The following is a 25,000-nucleotide window of genomic DNA, read 5'->3' on the forward strand; positions in this document are numbered from 1 at the left end:
CGGATGCTGTGATGTGGTGTCAGGGATGGGGCTTTAAGCGTTGGCTCATGGTTTTATGGCATAATGGTTGAATATGAACCCATCCATTCACACAGTGTGTCACAGAAAGATGTGTTTCCAGCTGCCTCGGAGAGAAGCAGAGTAAAACAGCCCTTCTAGAGACCGGCCACATGTCATTGTGTACTCAGCCCTCTAGACAGCCCCTGATTTAGGATGGACATGCCAAACAAAAAATCACTTTAGAGGGGGTGGGTGGGTTTGGAAAAACCTTTGACTAAGATCAAACTGCCAACATTCTACCTGGAGCTACAGCAACTAGATGACACTTGTAAATACATGTATAGCCCAGAGACAAGACCAGCAGGGAGAACAAGTAGCACTGCTCTCTTCCCGTCCCTTTTTAAAAAAAAACACAACTTCAAACATGGTTTTGATGATTGTTAACACAGGAGTAAATTGATTTATTTGAAGGGATGTTTGAAAGTAATTTTTTTTTTTACGGGGAGGGAGTGAGGGAAGCTTTGAAGCCATGTTGCAGCAGTGAGCTGTGGGATATCCAGCTGGTATGTGGCTAAAGGCTGGAAGGATGAAGGCTGGACTGAATGTTTGCACATTAAAAGCAGGAGATTAGTCTTATTATAAGTTGCCAAAACGGAGGACTGGAGGGCCTCCATGTGATTGATTACAAGCTAAGCTAACCTGAGGTAACCACCTGCATTACAAGCTAAGCTAACATGAGGTAACCACCTGCATTACAAGCTAAGCTAACCTGGTGTAACCACCTGCATTACAAGCTAAGCTAACCTGAGGTAACCACCTGTATTACAAGCTAAGCTAACCTGGTGTAACCACCTGCATTACAAGCTAAGCTAACCTGAGGTAACCACCTGTATTACAAGCTAAGCTAACCTGGGGTAACCACCTGCATTACAAGCTAAGCTAACCTGGGGTAACCACCTGCATTACAAGCTAAGCTAACCTGAGGTAACCACCTGCATTACAAGCTAAGCTAACCTGGTGTAACCACCTGCATTACAAGCTAAGCTAACCTGGGGTAACCACCTGCATTACAAGCTAAGCTAACCTGGTGTAACCACCTGCATTACAAGCTAAGCTAACCTGGTGTAACCACCTGCATTACAAGCTAAGCTAACTGGTGTAAACACCTGCATTACAAGCTAAGCAACCTGGTGTAACCACCTGCATTACAAGCTAAGCTAACCTGGGGTAACCACCTGCATTACAAGCTAAGCTAACCTGGTGTAACCACCTGCATTACAAGCTAAGCTAACCTGGTGTAACCACCTGCATTACAAGCTAAGCTAACCTGGTGTAACCACCTGCATTACAAGCTAAGCTAACCTGGTGTAACCACCTGCATTACAAGCTAAGCTAACCGGGAACCACTGCATTACAAGCTAAGCTAACCTGGTGTAACCACCTGCATTACAAGCTAAGCTAACCTGGGGTAACCACCTGCATTACAAGCTAAGCTAACCTGGTGTAACCACCTGCATTACAAGCTAAGCTAACCTGGTGTAACCACCTGCATTACAAGCTAAGCTAACCGGGGTAACCACCTGCATTACAAGCTAAGCTAACCTGGTGTAACCACTGCATTACAAGCTAAGCTAACCTGGTGTAACCACCTGCATTACAAGCTAAGCTAACCTGGGGTAACCACCTGCATTACAAGCTAAGCTAACCTGGTGTAACCACCTGCATTACAAGCTAAGCTAACCTGGGGTAACCACCTGCATTACAAGCTAAGCTAACCTGGTGTAACCACCTGCATTACAAGCTAAGCTAACCTGGGGTAACCACCTGCATTACAAGCTAAGCTAACCTGGTGTAACCACCTGCATTACAAGCTAAGCTAACCTGGGTAACCACCTGCATTACAAGCTAAGCTAACCTGGGGTAACCACCTGCATTACAAGCTAAGCTAACCTGGTGTAACCACCTGCATTACAAGCTAAGCTAACCTGGTGTAACCACCTGCATTACAATCTAACCTGTTGTAGCCACCTGTATAAAAGCCAACATGTGTTAGTCCGGTTGGTTGTTTCTCTGTGATAAGAGCATAACGAGTACAGACAGTCAAACCTAATGTTTCCATGGTGATGTCATGTATAAGAGTACAGACAGTCAAACCTAATGTTTCCATGGTGATGTCGTGTATAAGGGTACAGACAGTCAAACCTAATGTTTCCATGGTGATGTCGTGTATAAGAGTACAGACAGTCAAACCTAATGTTTCCATGGTGATGTCGTGTATAAGAGTACAGACAGTCAAACCAAATGTTTCCATGGTGATGTCATGTATAAGAGTACAGACAGTCAAACCAAATGTTTCCATGGTGATGTCGTGTATAAGAGTACAGACAGTCAAACCTAATGTTTCCATGGTGATGTCGTGTATAAGAGTACAGACAGTCAAACCTAATGTTTCCATGGTGATGTCGTGTATAAGAGTACAGACAGTCAAACCTAATGTTTCCACGGTGATGTCGTGTATAAGAGTACAGACAGTCAAACCAAATGTTTCCATGGTGATGCCGTGTATAAGAGTACAGACAGTCAAACCTAATGTTTCCATGGTGATGTCGTGTATAAGAGTACAGACAGTCAAACCAAATGTTTCCATGGTGATGTCGTGTATAAGAGTACAGACAGTCAAACCTAATGTTTCCATGGTGATGTCGTGTGTAAGAAAGACTTCTATAAACTACATCCATATAAACCGTCTAATGTCATCTCTTATCGTCTTCAACTGTAGTGAAATGTCATGTCACTGGGGTGTAGCAGGGTGAGTTGAATGAAACCCGGTGTCTTACCTGCTCATAGTATTTGTTGTGAGCCACGTAGTACTGGGCGTCAAAGGACTCCTCAGTCACAAGCACCTGCTGGGTCTCCCCAATCTGAAAGACAAGAACAGTGGCCGTTTCAACACAACGTTATTTTATCCACAGTTGATACAAAGATCATGTTATACGTGACAAGGAGAGAGAACAAACGCAGAGTGAGACGACAGTATTTTAACTGACAACAAATCCAACGCAATACAATAGTTCTATATTAACCAACACTGTTCCATTCTAGTCCTATAAACACTGAACACTGTCTGCCCACATGCTGAGTGGACGTGATCAGGATAACTGGGATATTCATCGTCAACATCCCCCTACCTAAAACAAGAACATGACTCAGACCAGGACTGTCTCAACAGGAACAAGACTAGACTCAGACCAGGACTGTCTCAACAGGAACAAGACTAGACTCAGACCAGGACTGTCTCAACAGGAACAAGACTAGACTCAGACCAGGACTGTCTCAACAGGAACAAGACTAGACTCAGACCAGGACTGTCTCAACTGGAACAGGACTAGACTCAGACCAGGACTGTCTCAACAGGAACAGGACTAGACTCAGACCAGGACTGTTAACAGGAAAGACTAGACTCAGACCGGACTGTCTCAACAGGAACAAGACTAGACTCAGACCAGGACTGTCTCAACAGGAACAAGACTAGACTCAGACCAGGACTGTCTCAACAGGAACAAGACTAGACTCAGACCAGGACTGTCTCAACAGGAACATGACTAGACTCAGACCAGGACTGTCTCAACAGGAACATGACTAGACTCAGACCAGGACTGTCTCAACAGGAACATGACTAGACTCAGACCAGGACTGTCTCAACAGGAACATGACTAGACTCAGACCAGGACTGTCTCAACAGGAACATGACTCAGACCAGGACTGTCTCAACAGGAACAAGACTAGACTCAGACCAGGACTGTCTCAACAGGAACAGGACTAGACTCAGACCAGGACTGTCTCAACAGGAACAAGACTCAGACCAGGACTGTCTCATATGGAACATGACTAGACTCAGACCAGGACTGTCTCAACAGGAACAAGACTAGACTCAGACCAGGACTGTCTCAACAGGAACAAGACTAGACTCAGACCAGGACTGTCTCAACAGGAACAGGACTAGACTCAGACCAGGACTGTCTCAACAGGAACATGACTAGACTCAGACCAGGACTGTCTCAACAGGAACATGACTAGACTCAGACCAGGACTGTCTCAACAGGAACATGACTCAGACCAGGACTGTCTCAACAGGAACATGACTAGACTCAGACCAGGACTGTCTCAACAGGAACAAGACTAGACAGACCAGGACTGTCTCAACAGGAACAAGACTAGACTCAGACCAGGACTGTCTCAACAGGAACATGACTATCTCTACACTCTAACCACTAGGCTACCTGCCGTCCCTACACTATAACCACAGGCTACCTGCCGGTCCATACACTTTCTAACCATAGCTACGCCGTCCCTACACTCTAACCACTAGGCTAACCGGCCGTCCCTACACCTAAACCACTAGGCTACCTGCCGTCCCTACACCTAATACTAGGCTACTGCCGCCCCTACACTATAACCATAGGCTACCTGCCTGTCCATACACTCTAACCACTAGGCTACCTGCCGTCCCTTACACTCTAACCACTAGGCACCTCGTCCCTACACTCTAACCACTAGGCTACTGCCGCCCCTACACTCGAACCATAGACTACCTGACGCCCTACACTCTAACCACTAGGCTAACCTGCCGTCTCTAACTCTAACCACTAGGCGACATGCCGTCCCTACACCTCTAACCCACTAGGCTACCGGCCGCTCCCACTACACGCTAACCACTAGGCTACCTGCCGTCCCTACACTCTAACCACTAGGGCCTACCTGTCCGTCCCCTACACTCTAACCACTAGGCTACCTGCCGTCCCCTACCACTCTAACCACTAGGCTACCTGCCGTCCCCTAACACTCTAACACATTAGGCTACCTGCCTGTCCCCTACACTCTAACCACTAGGCTACCTGCCGCCCCTACACTCTAACCACTAGGCTACCTGCCGTCCCTACACTCTAACCACTAGGCTACCTGCCGTCTCTACACTCTAACCACTAGGCTACCTGCCGTCCCTACACTCTAACCACTAGGCTACCTGCCGTCCCTACACTCTAACCACTAGGCTACCTGCCGCACCTACACTCTAACCACTAGGCTACCTGCCGTCCCTACACTCTAACCACTAGGCTACTGCCGCCCCTACACTCTAACCACTAGCTACCTGCCCACTCCCCTACACTCTAACACTAGGCTACATGTCCGTCTCTACACTCTAACACTAGGCTAACCTGCCGTCCCTACAACTCTACCACTAGGCTACCTGCCGTCCCTACACTCTAACCACTAGGCTACCTGCCGTCCCTACACTCTAACCACTAGGCTACCTGACGCCCCTACACTCTAACCTCTAGGCTACCTGACGTCCCTACACCCTAACCACTAGGCTACCTGTCTCCCCGTGTCTCCTTGGTATCCAACACCACCACCAGGTCATTTTAATCCTCTTAAACTAGTCCACATGACTTTAAGAGACCTCCAGTACTGTCCAGGTGTACTGTTACGACACTGAGCGAGTGGTGATCCATCACCTATTTTTACACCATGCTTCTCTGACAACATTTTTTCATGTTCAATCACTCAATGGATTTCACACATTGACCTCTAACCTCCCTATTTCATATTTCCTGTGTCAGGTGCTGGTGCCCAAGAGGTCAGAGTTCAAGGGGAAGATGTTTGAGGTGGAGATCTTCGAGGCAGGCAAACACTTCCTGAAGGGAAGACCGCTGGACGGCCACAAAGTATTCACTCCCTCCATCGCCGAGCCGCTGCAGAAGGGAGAGGTGTCTGGGCTAACTCAGGTAACCTATTCAATACGACTGTGTTTGTATCCCTCTGTCAACTACTGTTAGAGCTACAGTGGCAGCTATCTCAGACAGGAATGTGGAATATCTACAGCAAAGTTAACAATGGAACAAACATATAGCAAAATAGCTACATTCCATATAGAAACTGTTTTATTTTTATTGTTGTTCTGCTTGAAGTAAAAGCGTCTTTCAAACCAGTTTACTCTGAGCTAGCAGGGTTACTTCAGGGCAGCCGTCACACTCTGAGTTGTTTCTCATAGTTCCTCCAATAGCTGCCTTTCTTCCAGGGAGCCAAAGTGCAAGGTGATTTGAAATGATTGGAAGCCATAACTACATGACTGTTATTACTATTAGTCCAGGCCTGGAAATTACATTTCATTCACTGCGTCAATCCGCCTGAACACCATGTGAAGTCTTTTCCCACTAATGCATTGTCACGTCGATGGCCCTATTGAATTCAACTAGAGGTTCAAGTGTTTTCTTTTCAGGAGGAAGCTGGTAGGCCGAGCTATCTCAGGTCGTTAAAGAGCACATCTTCCCATTGGCTTACCAGGTTGAATAAAGGCAATACATTAATAAAATAATTGCATTAACATAAAAAATACGTTATGAACAGGGGAGAGAAAGTCTACCATTCAGTCAGTGTGAAGGCAATAACTACCGGAATTAGTGTTGTCACGATACCAGGAAGTAAAGGAAACGAAACAGGAAGTAAAGGAAACGAAACAGGAAGTAAAGGAAACGAAACAGGAAGTAAAGGAAACGAAACAGGAAGTAAAGGAAACGATACCAGGAAGTAAAGGAAACGAAACAGGAAGTAAAGGAAACGAAACAGGAAGTGGTCTAAATGTCTCGAGGAAAACCTTCTTAATGTTGAACAAAACAGCCTTCCTTATCTTGTCACACAGAGTCACATTTGGTTTATTTTGCGAGCTGTAGCACACAGTATTTTACTAAAGTAGGTTTTAAAGGAGCATAGATTTGAGTCTGCTTCGTGTTTTCTTTTTTTGCAGAGGAACATCTAGTATGGTAGAATGGTGACACTGGAATGGTGACACTGGAATGGTGACACTGGAATGGTGACACTGGTATGGTGACACTGGAATGGTGACACAAGAATGGTGACATTGGAATGGTGACACTAGAATGGTGACACTGGAATGGTGACACTGGTATGGTGACACAAGAATGGTGACACTGGAATGGTGACACAAGAATGGTGACACTGGAATGGTGACACTGGTATGGTGACACTGGAATGGTGACACTGGTATGGTGACACTGGAATGGTGACACTGGTATGGTGACACTGGTATGGTGACACTGGAATGGTGACACTGGAATGGTGACAACACTAATCTGAATAGATAAGACTAGTCCACTCCGGAGTGTCTGGTAGAATGAAGGACTTGATTTAGGATCTCTAGAGATGCTTAAATGAAGCTGCTAGTGAAACTCTCCTCTCTCAGCCTCGTTGACTATTGGTCAAAAGTAGTCCACTATATGCAGTAGGGAATTGGGTGCCAGTCTGAACTCACACTGTGTCTGCTCCTAGGCCATCTGTTCCTCCCTGCAATAGTCTTTAGATAGAATTCATGGACGGGACAGACAGGCAGTAGGGCAGGCCACTCCATCTTTTAATCACTTTAATCACTGGTTTTGACAGGTCCTTCACTAGATGATGCCTTAAGTACTATCTACCAGCCTGACAGGTCCTTCACTAGACGATGCCTTAAGTACTATCTACCAGCCTGACAGGTCCTTCACTAGACGATGTCTTAAGTACTATCTACCAGCCTGACAGGTCCTTCACTAGATGATGCCAGGTTCACCAGTTAATCACTCAGAGCCCTTCTGTATGATTAATCTACTCAATTTAAAAAAAAATCTACTCTTTAAGTTTTATTATTTCAGATATCATTAAATGGAAATGGGATGAAATGGGCGGCTTGTAGAGCTGTTTCAGAATTCAATGAAGTTAGTGAACCCTGTTTTTAATCCATCTAACATACATTAGTGTGCAGTACACACTCAGACACTCAGACCGGCAGTGCATAACAAACATAGACACATAGGTGCATAACGTAGCCTGACCTGTTCTGTACTGTACATTGGGGGGGGCCATACTTTTTCCATGAGTGAGTGTGTGAGTCAGTGGGTCTGCATGCTAAGGTGGTCAGATCAGAGCCAGGGCTCTCTGTGGGTCTGCAGGCTAAGATGTGGTCAGATCAGAGCCAGGGCTCTCTGTGGGTCTGCAGGCTAAGATGTGGTCAGATCAGAGCCAGGGCTCTCTGTGGGTCTGTATGCTAAGATGTGGTCAGATCAGAGCCAGGGCTCTCTGTGGGTCTGCAGGCTAAGATGTGGTCAGATCAGAGCCAGGGCTCTCTGTGGGTCTGTAGGCTAAGATGTGGTCAGATCAGAGCCAGGGCTCTCAGTGGGTCAGTTAATTTCATCAGACAGGATAACCTGGTGTTCCTAGAGGAAGCTGCTCTACCCCTTTCACCTATCTATCCTTCTCTCTCCTCCTCCTCCTCCTCTCTCTCTCTCTAGACATGATGAGATGAGGTTTAATCAGACCTGTGCTGTATTCATCATGAACTATAGTACACTATCAAATTTTATTTGTCACATACAGGTACCGGTACAGAGTCAATGTGGAGGCTATATACAGGGGGGTACCGGTACAGAGTCAATGTGGAGGCTATATACAGGGGGTACCGGTACAGAGTCAATGTGGAGGCTATATACAAGGGGTACCAGTACAGAGTCAATGTGGAGGCTATATACAGGGGGTACCGTTAAAGAGTCAATGTGGAGGCTATATACAGGGGGTACCAGTACAGAGTCAATGGGGAGGCTATATACAGGGGGTACCAGTACAGAGTCAATGGGGAGGCTATATACAGGGGGTACCAGTACAGAGTCAATGTGGAGGCTATATACAGGGGGTACCGGTACAGAGTCAATGTGGAGGCTATATACAGGGGGTACCAGTACAGAGTCAATGTGGAGGCTATATACAGGAGGGTACCGGTACAGAGTCAATATGCGGGGGGCACCAGTATTGAGGTAATATGTACATGTAGGTAGAGTTATTAAAGTGACTATGCATAGATAATAACAGAGAGTAACAGCAATGTAGGGGGGGGGGCAATGCAAATAGTCTGGGTAGTCATTTGATTAGATGTTCAGGAGACGTATGGCTTGGGGGTACTATAATAGAGAATAGGGAGCCATTTCAGACCCTATATGGAGAATAGGGTGCCATTTCAGACCCTATAAAGGGAATAGGGTGCCATTTCAGACCCTATAAAGGGAATAGGGTGCCATTTCAGACCCTATAAAGGGAATAGGGTGCCATTTCAGACCCTATAAAGGGAATAGGGTGCCATTTCAGACCCTATTGGAGAATAGGGAGCCATTTCAGACACGTCCAAGTGTTGTTTTTCAGGTTGGCTTTTTACAGAGAGAAAAGAGTGTTGGTGGAGAACTTTAAAAACATGATGTCATAGCATGAGAGAGAGCCTGATGGTTTGTTGGTTGGTGAATGTGGGTGATGGCTGGCTGCCAGACTCTCTGACCCCGTACCAAATAGCACCCTATTCTCTATATAGTGTCTGAAATGGCACCCTATTCCCTATATCGTGCACTACTTTTGACCAGTGCCCATATGGAATAGGGTGCCATTCAGGACGCAGTCTTAACTTTATGTTCTGTTCCTGCCTGCCACAGCACTGCCCGGCTGTAAAACCTGATGGAGTGTGAAATTAAAATGTGTATCACATTTCTGAGCATCATTTCATGTCCTTTCCTGCAGTACAAATGTTCAGGAGCTGCTCCTGTGAAAAATAACACTGAGCTCCCAGATTAACATACGCAAGAGAAATAGTGACAGTTTAGCCAGCCGTATAATTTCTAAATTGCTCATCGAGAACCCTCACTCATCTCTGTCTCTCCCTCACTCATCTCTGTCTCTCCCTCACTCATCTCTGTCTCTCCCTCACTCATCTCTGTCTCTCCCTCACTCATCTCTGTCTCTCCCTCACTCATCTCTCTCTCCCTCACTCATCTCTGTCTCTCCCTCACTCATCTCTGTCTCTCCCTCACTCATCTCTGTCCCTCCCTCACTCATCTCTGTCCCTCCCTCACTCATCTCTGTCCCTCCCTCACTCATCTCTGTCTCTCCCTCACTCATCTCTGTCTCTCCCTCACTCATCTCTGTCCCTCCCTCACTCATCTCTGTCTCTCACTCATCTCTGTCTCTCCCTCACTCATCTCTGTCTCTCCCTCACTCTGTCTGTCTCTCCCTCTGTCTGTCTCTGTCTCTCCCTCTCTCCTCTCTCTCTCTCCTCTCTCTCTTTCTCTCTCTCTCTCTGTCTCTCTCTCTCTCCTCTCTCTCTCTCCCTTCCCCTTTGTCTGTCTGTATCTCTTTCTCTCTCTCTCTGTCTGTCTCTCCCTCTCTCTGTCTGTCTCTGTCTCTGTCTGTCTCTCTCTCCTCTCTCTCTTTCTCTCTCTCTCTCTCTCTCTCTCTCTCTCTCTCTCCCTTCCCCTTTGTCTGTCTGTATCTCTTTCTCTCTCTCTCTGTCTGTCTCTCCCACTCTCTGTCTGTCTCTGTCTCTGTCTGTCTCTCTCTCTCTCTCTCCTCTCTCTCTCTCCCTCCCCCTTTGTCTGTCTCTATCTCTCTCTCTCTCTCTGTCTATGTCTCTCTCTCTGTCTGTATCTCTGTCTCTCTCTCTCTCTAGGTGCTTTAGGCAATTAATAATATTTACATAATATGTGTTTTGTTTAAAAGGGGTTTACAGTGGAGTGGGGGCGCAGTATATTAAAGGGGTTTACAGTGGAGTGGGGGCGCAGTATATTAAAGGGGTTTACAGCGGAGTGGGGGCGCAGTATATTAAAGGGGTTTACAGCGGAGTGGGGGCGCAGTATATTAAAGGGGTTTACAGCGGAGTGGGGGCGCAGTATATTAAAGGGGTTTACAGTGGAGTGGGGGCGCAGTATATTAAAGGGGTTTACAGTGGAGTGGGGGCGCAGTATATTAAAGGGGTTTACAGCGGAGTGGGGGCGCAGTATATTAAAGGGGTTTACAGCGGAGTGGGGGCGCAGTATATTAAAGGGGTTTACAGCGGAGTGGGGGCGCAGTATATTAAAGGGGTTTACAGTGGAGTGGGGGCGCAGTATATTAAAGGGGTTTACAGCGGAGTGGGGGCGCAGTATATTAAAGGGGTTTACAGTGGAGTGGGGGCGCAGTATATTAAAGGGGTTTACAGTGGAGTGGGGGCGCAGTATATTAAAGGGGTTTACAGTAGAGTGGGGGCGCAGTATATTAAAGGGGTTTACAGTGGAGTGGGGGCGCAGTATATTAAAGGGGTTTACAGTGGAGTGGGGGCGCAGTATATTAAAGGGGTTTACAGTGGAGTGGGGGCGCAGTATATTAAAGGGGTTTACAGCGGAGTGGGGGCGCAGTATATTAAAGGGGTTTACAGTGGAGTGGGGGCGCAGTATATTAAAGGGGTTTACAGCGGAGTGGGGGCGCAGTATATTAAAGGGGTTTACAGCGGAGAGGGGGCGCAGTATATTAAAGGGGTATACAGCGGAGTGGGGGCGCAGTATATTAAAGGGGTTTACAGCGGAGTGGGGGCGCAGTATATTAAAGGGGTTTACAGCGGAGTGGGGGCGCAGTATATTAAAGGGGTTTACAGTGGAGTGGGGGCGCAGTATATTAAAGGGGTTTACAGTGGAGTGGGGGCGCAGTATATTAAAGGGGTTTACAGTGGAGTGGGGGCGCAGTATATTAAAGGGGTTTACAGTGGAGTGGGGGCGCAGTATATTAAAGGGGTTTACAGTGGAGTGGGGGCGCAGTATATTAAAGGGGTTTACAGTGGAGTGGGGGCGCAGTATATTAAAGGGGTTTACAGCGGAGTGGGGGCGCAGTATATTAAAGGGGTTTACAGTGGAGTGGGGGCGCAGTATATTAAAGGGGTTTACAGTGGAGTGGGGGCGCAGTATATTAAAGGGGTTTACAGTGGAGTGGGGGCGCAGTATATTAAAGGGGTTTACAGTGGAGTGGGGGCGCAGTATATTAAAGGGGTTTACAGTGGAGTGGGGGCGCAGTATATTAAAGGGGTTTACAGTGGAGTGGGGGTGCAGTATATTAAAGGGGTTTACAGTGGAGTGGGGGCGCAGTATATTAAAGGGGTTTACAGTGGAGTGGGGGCGCAGTATATTAAAGGGGTTTACAGTGGAGTGGGGGCGCAGTATATTAAAGGGGTTTACAGCGGAGTGGGGGCGCAGTATATTAAAGGGGTTTACAGTGGAGTGGGGGCGCAGTATATTAAAGGGGTTTACAGTGGAGTGGGGGCGCAGTATATTAAAGGGGTTTACAGCGGAGTGGGGGTGCAGTATATTAAAGGGGTTTACAGTGGAGTGGGGGCGCAGTATATTAAAGGGGTTTACAGTGGAGTGGGGGCGCAGTATATTAAAGGGGTTTACAGTGGAGTGGGGGCGCAGTATATTAAAGGGGTTTACAGTGGAGTGGGGGCGCAGTATATTAAAGGGGTTTACAGTGGAGTGGGGGCGCAGTATATTAAAGGGGTTTACAGTGGAGTGGGGGCGCAGTATATTAAAGGGGTTTACAGTGGAGTGGGGGCGCAGTATATTAAAGGGGTTTACAGCGGAGTGGGGGCGCAGTATATTAAAGGGGTTTACAGCGGAGTGGGGGCGCAGTATATTAAAGGGGTTTACAGTGGAGTGGGGGCGCAGTATATTAAAGGGGTTTACAGCGGAGTGGGGGCGCAGTATATTAAAGGGGTTTACAGTGGAGTGGGGGCGCAGTATATTAAAGGGGTTTACAGTGGAGTGGGGGCGCAGTATATTAAAGGGGTTTACAGCGGATTGGGGGCGCAGTATATTAAAGGGGTTTACAGTGGAGTGGGGGCGCAGTATATTAAAGGGGTTTACAGTGGAGTGGGGGCGCAGTATATTAAAGGGGTTTACAGTGGAGTGGGGGCGCAGTATATTAAAGGGGTTTACAGTGGAGTGGGGGCGCAGTATATTAAAGGGGTTTACAGTGGAGTGGGGGCGCAGTATATTAAAGGGGTTTACAGTGGAGTGGGGGCGCAGTATATTAAAGGGGTTTACAGCGGAGTGGGGGCGCAGTATATTAAAGGGGTTTACAGCGGAGTGGGGGCGCAGTATATTAAAGGGGTTTACAGTGGAGTGGGGGCGCAGTATATTAAAGGGGTTTACAGCGGAGTGGGGGCGCAGTATATTAAAGGGGTTTACAGTGGAGTGGGGGCGCAGTATATTAAAGGGGTTTACAGTGGAGTGGGGGCGCAGTATATTAAAGGGGTTTACAGCGGATTGGGGGCGCAGTATATTAAAGGGGTTTACAGTGGAGTGGGGGCGCAGTATATTAAAGGGGTTTACAGTGGAGTGGGGGCGCAGTATATTAAAGGGGTTTACAGTGGAGTGGGGGCGCAGTATATTAAAGGGGTTTACAGTGGAGTGGGGGCGCAGTATATTAAAGGGGTTTACAGTGGAGTGGGGGCGCAGTATATTAAAGGGGTTTACAGTGGAGTGGGGGCGCAGTAAGTGGGATGGTTGTATGATAGTGCTTCAGCTCAGTGAGTGAACAGGTGTCTCACAGTGCAGGTGTTTTTAGTGACAGTCAGGTTGAACAGGAGTCTCACAGTGCAGGTGTTTTTAGTGACAGTCAGGTTGAACAGGAGTCTCACAGTGCAGGTGTTTTTAGTGACAGTCAGGTTGAACAGGAGTCTCACAGTGCAGGTGTTTTTAGTGACAGTCAGGTTGAACAGGAGTCTCACAGTGCAGGTGTTTTTAGTGACAGTCAGGTTGGACAGGAGTCTCACAGTGCAGGTGTTTTTAGTGACAGTCAGGTTGAACAGGTGTCTCACAGTGCAGGTGTTTTTAGTGACAGTCAGGTTGGACAGGAGTCTCACAGTGCAGGTGTTTTTAGTGACAGTCAGGTTGAACAGGAGTCTCACAGTGCAGGTGTTTTTAGTGACAGTCAGGTTGGACAGGAGTCTCACAGTGCAGGTGTTTTTAGTGACAGTCAGGTTGAACAGGTGTCTCACAGTGCAGGTGTTTTTAGTGACAGTCAGGTTGGACAGGAGTCTCACAGTGCAGGTGTTTTTAATGACAGTCAGGTTGAACAGGAGTCTCACAGTGCAGGTGTTTTTAATGACAGTCAGGTTGGACAGGAGTCTCACAGTGCAGGTGTTTTTAGTGACAGTCAGGTTGGACAGGAATCTCACAGTGCAGGTGTTTTTAATGACAGTCAGGTTGGACAGGAGTCTCACAGTGCAGGTGTTTTTAATGACAGTCAGGTTGAACAGGAGTCTCACAGTGCAGGTGTTTTTAATGACAGTCAGGTTGGACAGGAGTCTCACAGTGCAGGTGTTTTTAGTGACAGTCAGGTTGGACAGGAATCTCACAGTGCAGGTGTTTTTAATGACAGTCAGGTTGAACAGGAGTCTCACAGTGCAGGTGTTTTTAATGACAGTCAGGTTGGACAGGAGTCTCACAGTGCAGGTGTTTTTAGTGACAGTCAGGTTGGACAGGAATCTCACAGTGCAGGTGTTTTTAATGACAGTCAGGTTGGACAGGAGTCTCACAGTGCAGGTGTTTTTAATGACAGTCAGGTTGAACAGGAGTCTCACAGTGCAGGTGTTTTTAATGACAGTCAGGTTGGACAGGAGTCTCACAGTGCAGGTGTTTTTAGTGACAGTCAGGTTGGACAGGAATCTCACAGTGCAGGTGTTTTTAATGACAGTCAGGTTGGACAGGAGTCTCACAGTGCAGGTGTTTTTAGTGACAGTCAGGTTGGACAGGAGTCTCACAGTGCAGGTGTTTTTAGTGACAGTCAGGTTGAACAGGTGTCTCACAGTGCAGGTGTTTTTAGTGACAGTCAGGTTGGACAGGAGTCTCACAGTGCAGGTGTTTTTAATGACAGTCAGGTTGAACAGGAGTCTCACAGTGCAGGTGTTTTTAATGACAGTCAGGTTGGACAGGAGTCTCACAGTGCAGGTGTTTTTAGTGACAGTCAGGTTGGACAGGAGTCTCACAGTGCAGGTGTTTTTAGTGACAGTCAGGTTGAACAGGAATCTCACAGTGCAGGTGTTTTTAGTGACAGTCAGGTTGGACTGGCAGCAAAGGGAAGGGTCTGTGATTGTAACGGGGATTTATAAAAGCTGACATGACAGAGGTCTGTGACTGTAACGGGGATTTATAAAAGCTGACATGACAGAGGTCTGTGACTGTAACGGGGATTTATAAAAGCTGACATGACAGAGGTCTGTGACTGTAACGGGGATTTATAAAAGCTGACATGACAGAGGTCTGTGACTGTAACAGGGATTTATAAAAGCTGACATGACAGAGGTCTGTGACTGTAACAGGGATTTATAAAAGCTGACATGACAGAGGTCTGTGACTGTAACAGGGATTTATAAAAGCTGACATGACAGAGGTCTGTGACTGTAACGGGGATTTATAAAAGCTGACATGACAGAGGTCTGTGACTGTAACGGGGATTTATAAAAGCTGACATGACAGAGGTCTGTGACTGTAACGGGGATTTATAAAAGCTGACATGACAGAGGTCTGTGACTGTAACAGGGATTTATAAAAGCTGACATGACAGAGGTCTGTGACTGTAACGGGGATTTATAAAAGCTGACATGACAGAGGTCTGTGACTATAACGGGGATTTATAAAAGCTGACATGACAGAGGTCTGTGACTGTAACGGGGATTTATAAAAGCTGACATGACAGAGGTCTGTGACTGTAACGGGGATTTATAAAAGCTGACATGACAGAGGTCTGTGACTGTAACGGGGATTTATAAAAGCTGACATGACAGAGGTCTGTGACTGTAACAGGGATTTATAAAAGCTGACATGACAGAGGTCTGTGACTGTAACAGGGATTTATAAAAGCTGACATGACAGAGGTCTGTGACTGTAACAGGGATTTATAAAAGCTGACATGACAGAGGTCTGTGACTGTAACAGGGATTTATAAAAGCTGACATGACAGAGGTCTGTGACTAACAGGGATTTATAAAAGCTGACATGACAGAGGTCTGTGACTGTAACAGGGATTTATAAAAGCTGACATGACAGAGATCTTGGTCAAAACAGATACATTATGAAACTAAATAAGACAGAATTCAGTTCGTCTTGTCCTCAAGGAGCGTGTGGACTAAACCATCTGACCTGAAGACGTGTGGACTAAACCATCTGACCTGAAGACGTGTGGACTAAACCATCTGACCTGAAGACGTGTGGACTAAACCATCTGACCTGAAGACATGTGGACTCTCCAGGTGTTACAAGAACCCTTGTTCTTTATGCTCATTATGCAGCTAGCTACAACCATACCTATTAGTTAGAGGACTATAGCAGCTAGCTACAACCATACCTATTAGTTAGAGGACTATAGCAGTTAGTTACAACCATACCTATTAGTTAGAGGACTATAGCAGCTAGCTACATCCATACCTATTAGTTAGAGGACTATAGCAGTTAGCTACAACCATACCTATTAGTTAGAGGACTATAGCAGTTAGCTACAACCATACCTATTAGTTAGAGGACTATAGCAGTTAGCTACAACCATACCTATTAGTTAGAGGACTATAGCAGTTAGCTACAACCATACCTATTAGTTAGAGGACTATAGCAGTTAGCTACAACCATACCTATTAGTTAGAGGACTATAGCAGCTAGCTACAACCATACCTATTAGTTAGAGGACTATAGCAGTTAGTTACAACCATACCTATTAGTTAGAGGACTATAGCAGCTAGCTACAACCATACCTATTAGTTAGAGGACTATAGCAGCTAGCTACAACCACACCTATTAGTTAGAGGACTATAGCAGCTAACTACAACCATACCTATTAGTTAGAGGACTATAGCAGCTAACTACAACCATACCTATTAGTTAGAGGACTATAGCAGCTAGCTACAACCATACCTATTAGTTAGAGGACTATAGCAGCTAGCTACAACCACACCTATTAGTTAGGGTACTACAGCAGCTAGCTACAACCGTCCTGCCAGGCAGTAAACAGCCTCTGACGCCTCTTAAGTGAACCTGTTTAGCTCCAGAAAGGGTTTCTCTGTCTTTGTCCCAAATTACACCTTATTCCCTATGTAGTGCAGACCGGAGGCCTCTGGTCAAAATACTTCTGTCCCTGGTCAAAGTAGTTCAACGTAGTGAACTATATAGTGTGCGATTTGGGATGCGGCTTCTCTCTCCTCTTGACTATTGAAAACCACAGCTGTTTATCACTGGGAGTGACACAATGTGGCAGGGTTTTCACCGCAATTACATGTCCTACACAGCGCTAAGCTATTAGCTGCCTGTTCCATCACGGACGGAAAACCCATTATACACATTCACAAGCTCTCTCTACAAACACACACACTTTAACGCACCTGGATCCACCTGGATCAGCAGCGTGACCAGGTGGACTGGGGACGAGGACAGCCAGGAGACATCCGACCAGGTAGTCCTGAGGCATGGTCCTAGGACTCAGGTCCTCCAGAAACTGGATCAGCAGCGTGACCAGGTGGACTGGGGACGAGGACAGCCAGGAGACATCAGACCAGGTAGTCCTGATGCATGGTCCTAGGACTCAGGTCCTCCAGAAACTGGATCAGCAGCGTGACCAGGTGGACTGGGGACGAGGACAGCCAGGAGACTGTCCTAGGCATGGTCCTAGGACTCAGGTCCTCCAGAAACTGGATCAGCAGCGTGACCAGGTGGACTGGGGACGAGGACAGCCAGGAGACATCCGACCAGGTAGTCCTGAGGCATGGTCCTAGGACTCAGGTCCTCCAGAAACTGGATCAGCAGCGTGACCAGGTGGACTGGGGACGAGGACAGCCAGGAGACATCAGACCAGGTAGTCCTGATGCATGGTCCTAGGACTCAGGTCCTCCAGAAACTGGATCAGCAGCGTGACCAGGTGGACTGGGGACGAGGACAGCCAGGAGACATCCGACCAGGTAGTCCTGAGGCATGGTCCTAGGACTCAGGTCCTCCAGAAACTGGATCAGCAGCGTGACCAGGTGGACTGGGGACGAGGACAGCCAGGAGACATCCGACCAGGTAGTCCTGAGGCATGGTCCTAGGACTCAGGTCCTCCAGAAACTGGATCAGCAGCGTGACCAGGTGGACTGGGGACGAGGACATCCGACCAGGTAGTCCTGAGGCATGGTCCTAGGACTCAGGTCCTCCAGAAACTGGATCAGCAGCGTGACCAGGTGGACTGGGGACGAGGACAGCCAGGAGACATCCGACCAGGTAGTCCTGAGGCATGGTCCTAGGACTCAGGTCCTCCAGAAACTGGATCAGCAGCGTGACCAGGTGGACTGGGGACGAGGACAGCCAGGAGACATCAGACCAGGTAGTCCTGAGGCATGGTCCTAGAACTCAGGTCCTCCAGAAACTGGATCAGCAGCGTGACCAGGTGGACTGGGGACGAGGACAGCCAGGAGACTGTCCTAGGCATGGTCCTAGGACTCAGGTCCTCCAGAAACTGGATCAGCAGCGTGACCAGGTGGACTGGGGACGAGGACAGCCAGGAGACATCCGACCAGGTAGTCCTGAGGCATGGTCCTAGGACTCAGGTCCTCCAGAAACTGGATCAGCAGCGTGACCAGGTGAACTGGGGACGAGGACAGCCAGGAGACATCCGACCAGGTAGTCCTGAGGCATGGTCCTAGGACTCAGGTCCTCCAGAAACTGAATCAGCAGCGTGACCAGGTGGACTGGGGACGAGGACAGCCAGGAGACATCCGACCAGGTAGTCCTGAGGCATGGTCCTAGGACTCAGGTCCTCCAGAAACTGGATCAGCAGCGTGACCAGGTGGACTGGGGACAAGGACAGCCAGGAGACATCAGACCAGGTAGTCCTGAGGCATGGTCCTAGGACTCAGGTCCTCCAGAAACTGGATCAGCAGCATGACCAGGTGGACTGGGGACGAGGACAGCCAGGAGACATCAGACCAGGTAGTCCTGAGGCATGGTCCTAGGACTCAGGTCCTCCAGGAGGAGAGAGAGAGATGGGAGAATTACAGGGAGCATAATTAAGATCACACAGGACACCAGACAAGACAGGAGCATTACACCAGATAAGACAGGAGAATTACACCAGATAAGACAGGAGAATTACACCAGATAGGACAGGAGAATTACACCAGATAAAACAGGAGAATTACACCAGATAGGACAGGAGAATCACACCAGATAAGACAGGAGAATTACACCAGATAAGACAGGAGAATTACACCAGATAAGACAGGAGAATTACACCAGACAAGACAGGAGAATTACACCATATAAAACAGGAGAATTACACCAGATAAGACAGGAGAATTACACCAGATAAGACAGGAGAATTACACCAGATAAGACAGGAGAATTACACCAGATAAGACAGCGGTTGAGACCCAGTCTGCGTCTCTCACGTGGATCAGCAGACCATTCCATAAAAATGGAGCTCTATAGGAGAAAGCCCTGCCTCCAGCTGTTTACTTATACATTCTAGGGTCAATAGGGAAAAGGAAAGGGGGATACCAGTCAGTTGTACAACAGAAATGTGTCATCCGCATTTAACCCAACCTCTGAATCAAGGAGGTGCGGGAGGGGCTGCCATAATCAACATCCCCGTCTTCTGCGCCCGGGGAACAGTGGGTTAACTGCCTTGTTCAGGGGCAGAACGACATATTTTTACCTTGTCAGCTCGGGGATTCGATCCAGCAACCTTTCGGTTACTGGCTCAACGCTCAGACCTGCGTCTTGTGACCGTAGCGTACGTGTAGGTATGTACGACAGGACCAAATCAGAGAGATAGTTAGGAGCAAGTCCATGTAATGCTTTGTTGGTAAATCAGCCCTCGTTTTAACAGGAAGCCAGTGTATAGACTCTAGCATTGGAGTAATATGATCAAATGTTTTGTTTCTCGTCAAGATTCTACCAGACGTATTTAGCTCTAACTGAGGTTTATCTAGTGTCTTATCCGTGTAGCCGGAGAGAGTAGACCGCCATTTGTGACGCACCCCTTGTCTCTCAGTCCTCCTGTCATGTGGGAAGAAACACGGCAAGCTGTCAGTGGCCCTCTTGACGTGGGAGGAGGAGGAAGAGGAGGAGGAAGAGAGGGCTTCAATTGGACCCCTTTTATGTCCTCCTCTCTCCTGTCTCCTAGACCATGTCAGCCATGATGACGAGCAGGTTGGAAGACACATCTTTACCCTGTCTGTTGATCTGTCACGCCAGCCCATACAGAGCCATGATTACAGGTCTGACAGAGATGCCTCGTGGTTTTGATGTTGAATGGAGCAGGAGGATATGGGAAAGCTAAGTGGTATGTTGCTGCTACTTATTTCACCACGAAGATGAAAGGGGTTTTGGGACGGTCCTCCTTTGTCATGTGTTGAAGAGCAGCTCGGTCACCCTTCCTTTAGATTCACAGTAAGAGAAGTAGTAGAGATGAATGGTGGTTTGATTTTCACACTGTTGGTAGGGAAGCTACTCTGAGGTGGACCAAGTCCATATCTCATTAACACTGTCAGTAGGGAAGGCTACTCTGTCGGTAGGGAAGGCTACTCTGAGGTGGACCAAGTCCATATCTCATTCACACTGTCGGTAGGGAAGCTACTCTGAGGTGGACCGAGTCCATATCTCATTCACACTGTCAGTAGGGAAGGCTACTCTGTCGGTAGGGAAGGCTACTCTGAGGTGGACCAAGTCCATGTCTCATTCACACTGTCGGTAGGGAAGGCTACTCTGAGGTGGACCAAGTCCATATCTCAATAACACTGTCAGTAGGGAAGGCTACTCTGTCGGTAGGGAAGGCTACTCTGAGGTGGACCAAGTCCATATCTCAATAACACTGTCGGTAGGGAAGGCTACTCTGAGGTGGACCAAGTCCATATCTCATTAACACTGTCAGTAGGGAAGGCTACTCTGTCGGTAGGGAAGGCTACTCTGAGGTGGACCAAGTCCATATCTCAATAACACTGTCGGTAGGGAAGGCTACTCTGAGGTGGACCAAGTCCATATCTCATTAACACTGTCAGTAGGGAAGGCTACTCTGTCGGTAGGGAAGGCTACTCTGAGGTGGACCAAGTCCATATCTCATTAACACTGTCGGTAGGGAAGGGTACTCTGAGGTGGACCGAGTCCATATCTCATTCACACTGTCGGTAGGGAAGGCTACTCTGAGGTGGACCAAGTCCATGTCTCATTCACACTGTCGGTAGGGAAGGCTACTCTGAGGTGGACCAAGTCCATATCTCATTAACACTGTCAGTAGGGAAGGCTACTCTGTCGGTAGGGAAGGCTACTCTGAGGTGGACCAAGTCCATATCTCATTAACACTGTCGGTAGGGAAGGGTACTCTGAGGTGGACCGAGTCCATATCTCATTCACACTGTCGGTAGGGAAGGCTACTCTGAGGTGGACCAAGTCCATGTCTCATTCACACTGTCGGTAGGGAAGGCTACTCTGAGGTGGACCAAGTCCATGTCTCATTAACACTGTCGGTAGGGAAGGCTACTCTGAGGTGGACCAAGTCCATATCTCATTAACACTGTCGGTAGGGAAGGCTACTCTGAGGTGGACCGAGTCCATGTCTCATTAACACTGTCGGTAGGGAAGGCTACTCTGAGGTGGACCAAGTCCATATCTCATTAACACTGTCGGTAGGGAAGGGTACTCTGAGGTGGACCGAGTCCATGTCTCATTCACACTGTCGGTAGGGAAGGCTACTCTGAGGTGGACCAAGTCCATATCTCATTAACACTGTCGGTAGGGAAGGCTACTCTGAGGTGGACCAAGTCCATATCTCATTCACACTGTCAGTAGGGAAGGCTACTCTGAGGTGGACCAAGTCCATGTCTCATTCACACTGTCGGTAGGGAAGGCTACTCTGAGGTGGACCAAGTCCATATCTCATTCACACTGTCAGTAGGGAAAGCTACTCTGAGGTGGACCAAGTCCATGTCTCATTCACCTGTCTTTATCTGTCCCTAGATTCCCCCTAACCCTTCTCTACCTGTCTTTATCTGTTTCTAGACTCCCCCTAACCCTTTATCTACCTGTCTTTATCTGTTTCTAGACTCCCCCTAACCATTTCTCTACCTGTCTTTATCTGTCTCTAGACTCCCCCTAACCCTTCTCTACCTGTCTTTATCTGTCTCTAGACTCCCCCTAACCCTTCTCTACCTGTCTTTATCTGTCTCTAGACTTCCCCTAACCCTTCTCTACCTGTCTTTATCTGTCTCTAGACTCCCCCTAACCCTTCTCTACCTGTCTTTATCTGTTTCTAGACTCCCCCTAACCATTTCTCTACCTGTCTTTATCTGTCTCTAGACTCCCCCTAACCCTTCTCTACCTGTCTTTATCTGTCTTTAGACTCCCCCTAACCCTTCTCTACCTGTCTTTATCTGTCTCTAGACTTCCCCTAACCCTTCTCTACCTGTCTTTATCTGTCTCTAGACTCCCCCTAACCCTTCTCTACCTGTCTTTATCTGTTTCTAGACTCCCCCTAACCCTTTATCTACCTGTCTTTATCTGTCCCTAGACTTCCCCTAACCCTTCTCTACCTGTCTTTATCTGTCTTTAGACTCCCCCTAACCCTTCTCTACCTGTCTTTATCTGTCTCTAGACTCCCCCTAACCCTTCTCTACCTGTCTTTATCTGTCTCTAGACTCCCCCTAACCCTTCTCTACCTGTCTTTATCTGTCTCTAGACTCCCCCTAACCCTTCTCTACCTGTCTTTATCTGTTTCTAGACTCCCCCTAACCCTTTATCTACCTGTCTTTATCTGTCCCTAGACTTCCCCTAACCCTTCTCTACCTGTCTTTATCTGTCTTTAGACTCCCCCTAACCCTTCTCTACCTGTCTTTATCTGTCTCTAGACTCCCCCTAACCCTTCTCTACCTGTCTTTATCTGTCTCTAGACTCCCCCTAACCCTTCTCTACCTGTCTTTATCTGTCTCTAGACTCCCCCTAACCCTTCTCTAACTGTCTTTATCTGTTTCTAGACTCCCCCTAACCCTTTATCTACCTGTCTTTATCTGTCTCTAGACTCCCCCTAACCCTTCTCTACCTGTCTTTATCTGTTTCTAGACTCCCCCTAACCCTTCTCTACCTGTCTTTATCTGTTTCTAGACTCCCCCTAACCCTTTATCTACCTGTCTTTATCTGTCTCTAGACTCCCCTAACCCTTCTCTACCTGTCTTTATCTGTCTTTAGACTCCCCCTAACCCTTCTCTACCTGTCTTTATCTGTCTCTAGACTCCCCTAACCCTTCTCTACCTGTCTTTATCTGTCTTTAGACTCCCCTAACCCTTCTCTACCTGTCAACCCTCATTATGACATCATTGTGTTCTGAACCCAGTAGACAACCTTGTCATTGGTTCAGACTGGTAGTCAGTTTGTGACTGATGCTGTCTGTTACAACTACTGTGAAACAAGCTGGGCCTCTTTATGTTTTGTGTTGCCACTATCTGTGTATACACACACATACACAACACAACACAACACAACACAACACACACACAGTGTAAACAAACAAACATGCAGTCTGTTTGCGTAAGATCAAAACACACTTTCCCATGACGATGTGTCTGTGTGGGGACTGACTGGAGACTTTACCATGACGATGTGTCTGTGGGGACTGACTGGAGACTTTACCATGACGATGTGTCTGTGTGGACTGACTGGAGACTTTACCATGACGATGTGTCTGTGGGGACTGCCTGGAGACTTTACCATAACGATGTGTCTGTGTGGGGACTGACTGGAGACTTTACCATGACGATGTGTCTGTGTGGGGACTGACTGGAGACTTTACCATGACGATGTGTCTGTGTGGGGACTGACTGGAGACTTTACCATAACGATGTGTCTGTGTGGGGACTGACTGGAGACTTTACCATGACGATGTGTCTGTGTGGGGACTGACTGGAGACTTTACCATGACGATGTGTCTGTGGGGACTGACTGGAGACTTTACCATGACGATGTGTCTGTGGGGACTGACTGGAGACTTTACCATGACGATGTGTCTGTGTGGACTGACTGGAGACTTTACCATGACGATGTGTCTGTGTGGACTGACTGGAGACTTTACCATGACGATGTGTCTGTGTGGGGACTGACTGGAGACTTTACCATGACGATGTGTCTGTGTGGACTGACTGGAGACTTTACCATGACGATGTGTCTGTGGGGACTGACTAGAGACTTTACCATGACGATGTGTCTGTGTGGGGACTGACTGGAGACTTTACCATGACGATGTGTCTGTGTGGGGACTGACTGGAGACTTTACCATGACGATGTGTCTGTGTGGGGACTGACTGGAGAGGCAACAGCGGAGTTGCACAGGGAATATGTCCTTTTAATGCTCCGTGTGTGTGTGTGTGTGTGTGTGTGTGTGTGTGTGTGTGTGTGTGTGTGTGTGTGTGTGTGTGTGTGTGTGTGTGTGTGTGTGTGTGTGTGTGTGTGTGTGTGTGTGTGTGTGTGTGTGTGTGTGTGTGTTTGTTTGTTTGTTTGTTTGTTTGTTTGTTTGTTTTCTCTTCCAATAACTGCCCTGACTCTGGCTAGATTGTTATGTCTGTCTGTACCTGGAAGAGTCCAGCAAATCAGACAGGACAACAAGAGTCTGGTGACCCAGTACATAATCAGACAGGACAACACGAGACTGGTAACCTCAGTGACCCAGTACATAATCAGACAGGACAACAAGAGACTGGTAACCTCAGTGACCCAGTACAGTGACCCAGTACATAATCAGACAGGACAACAAGAGACTGGTAACCTCAGTGACCCAGTACAGTGACCCAGTACATAATCAGTGACCCAGTACAGTGACCCAGTACATAATCAGTGACCCAGTACATAATCAGTGACCCAGTACATAATCAGTGACCCAGTACAGTGACCCAGTACAGTGACCCAGTACATAATCAGTGACCCAGTACAGTGACCCAGTACATAATCAGTGACCCAGTACATAATCAGTGACCCAGTACATAATCAGTGACCCAGTACAGTGACCCAGTACATAATCAGTGACCCAGTACAGTGACCCAGTACATAATCAGTGACCCAGTACATAATCAGTGACCCAGTACATAATCAGTGACCCAGTACATAATCAG

At 47.6% G+C, this 25,000-nt stretch overlaps 1 protein-coding gene across 1 annotated transcript in view; it reads left to right on the top strand.

Annotated features, from left to right (window-relative positions):
- Window positions 1-5,446: 5,446 nt before the first annotated feature.
- The window catches only part of LOC120041554 (threonylcarbamoyladenosine tRNA methylthiotransferase-like), a 38,955-nt gene continuing 19,401 nt past the window's right edge, over window positions 5,447-25,000 (top strand). The window contains exons 1-2 of the mRNA XM_038986429.1: window positions 5,447-5,479; window positions 5,622-5,786. Of these exons, the coding sequence (XP_038842357.1) occupies window positions 5,447-5,479; window positions 5,622-5,786 (198 nt within the window). The remainder of the gene's footprint in view (window positions 5,480-5,621; window positions 5,787-25,000) is intronic.

The sequence above is a fragment of the Salvelinus namaycush genome, unplaced genomic scaffold, assembly GCF_016432855.1.
Source record: "Salvelinus namaycush isolate Seneca unplaced genomic scaffold, SaNama_1.0 Scaffold474, whole genome shotgun sequence".
In the NCBI taxonomy this organism is placed as follows: domain Eukaryota; kingdom Metazoa; phylum Chordata; class Actinopteri; order Salmoniformes; family Salmonidae; genus Salvelinus; species Salvelinus namaycush.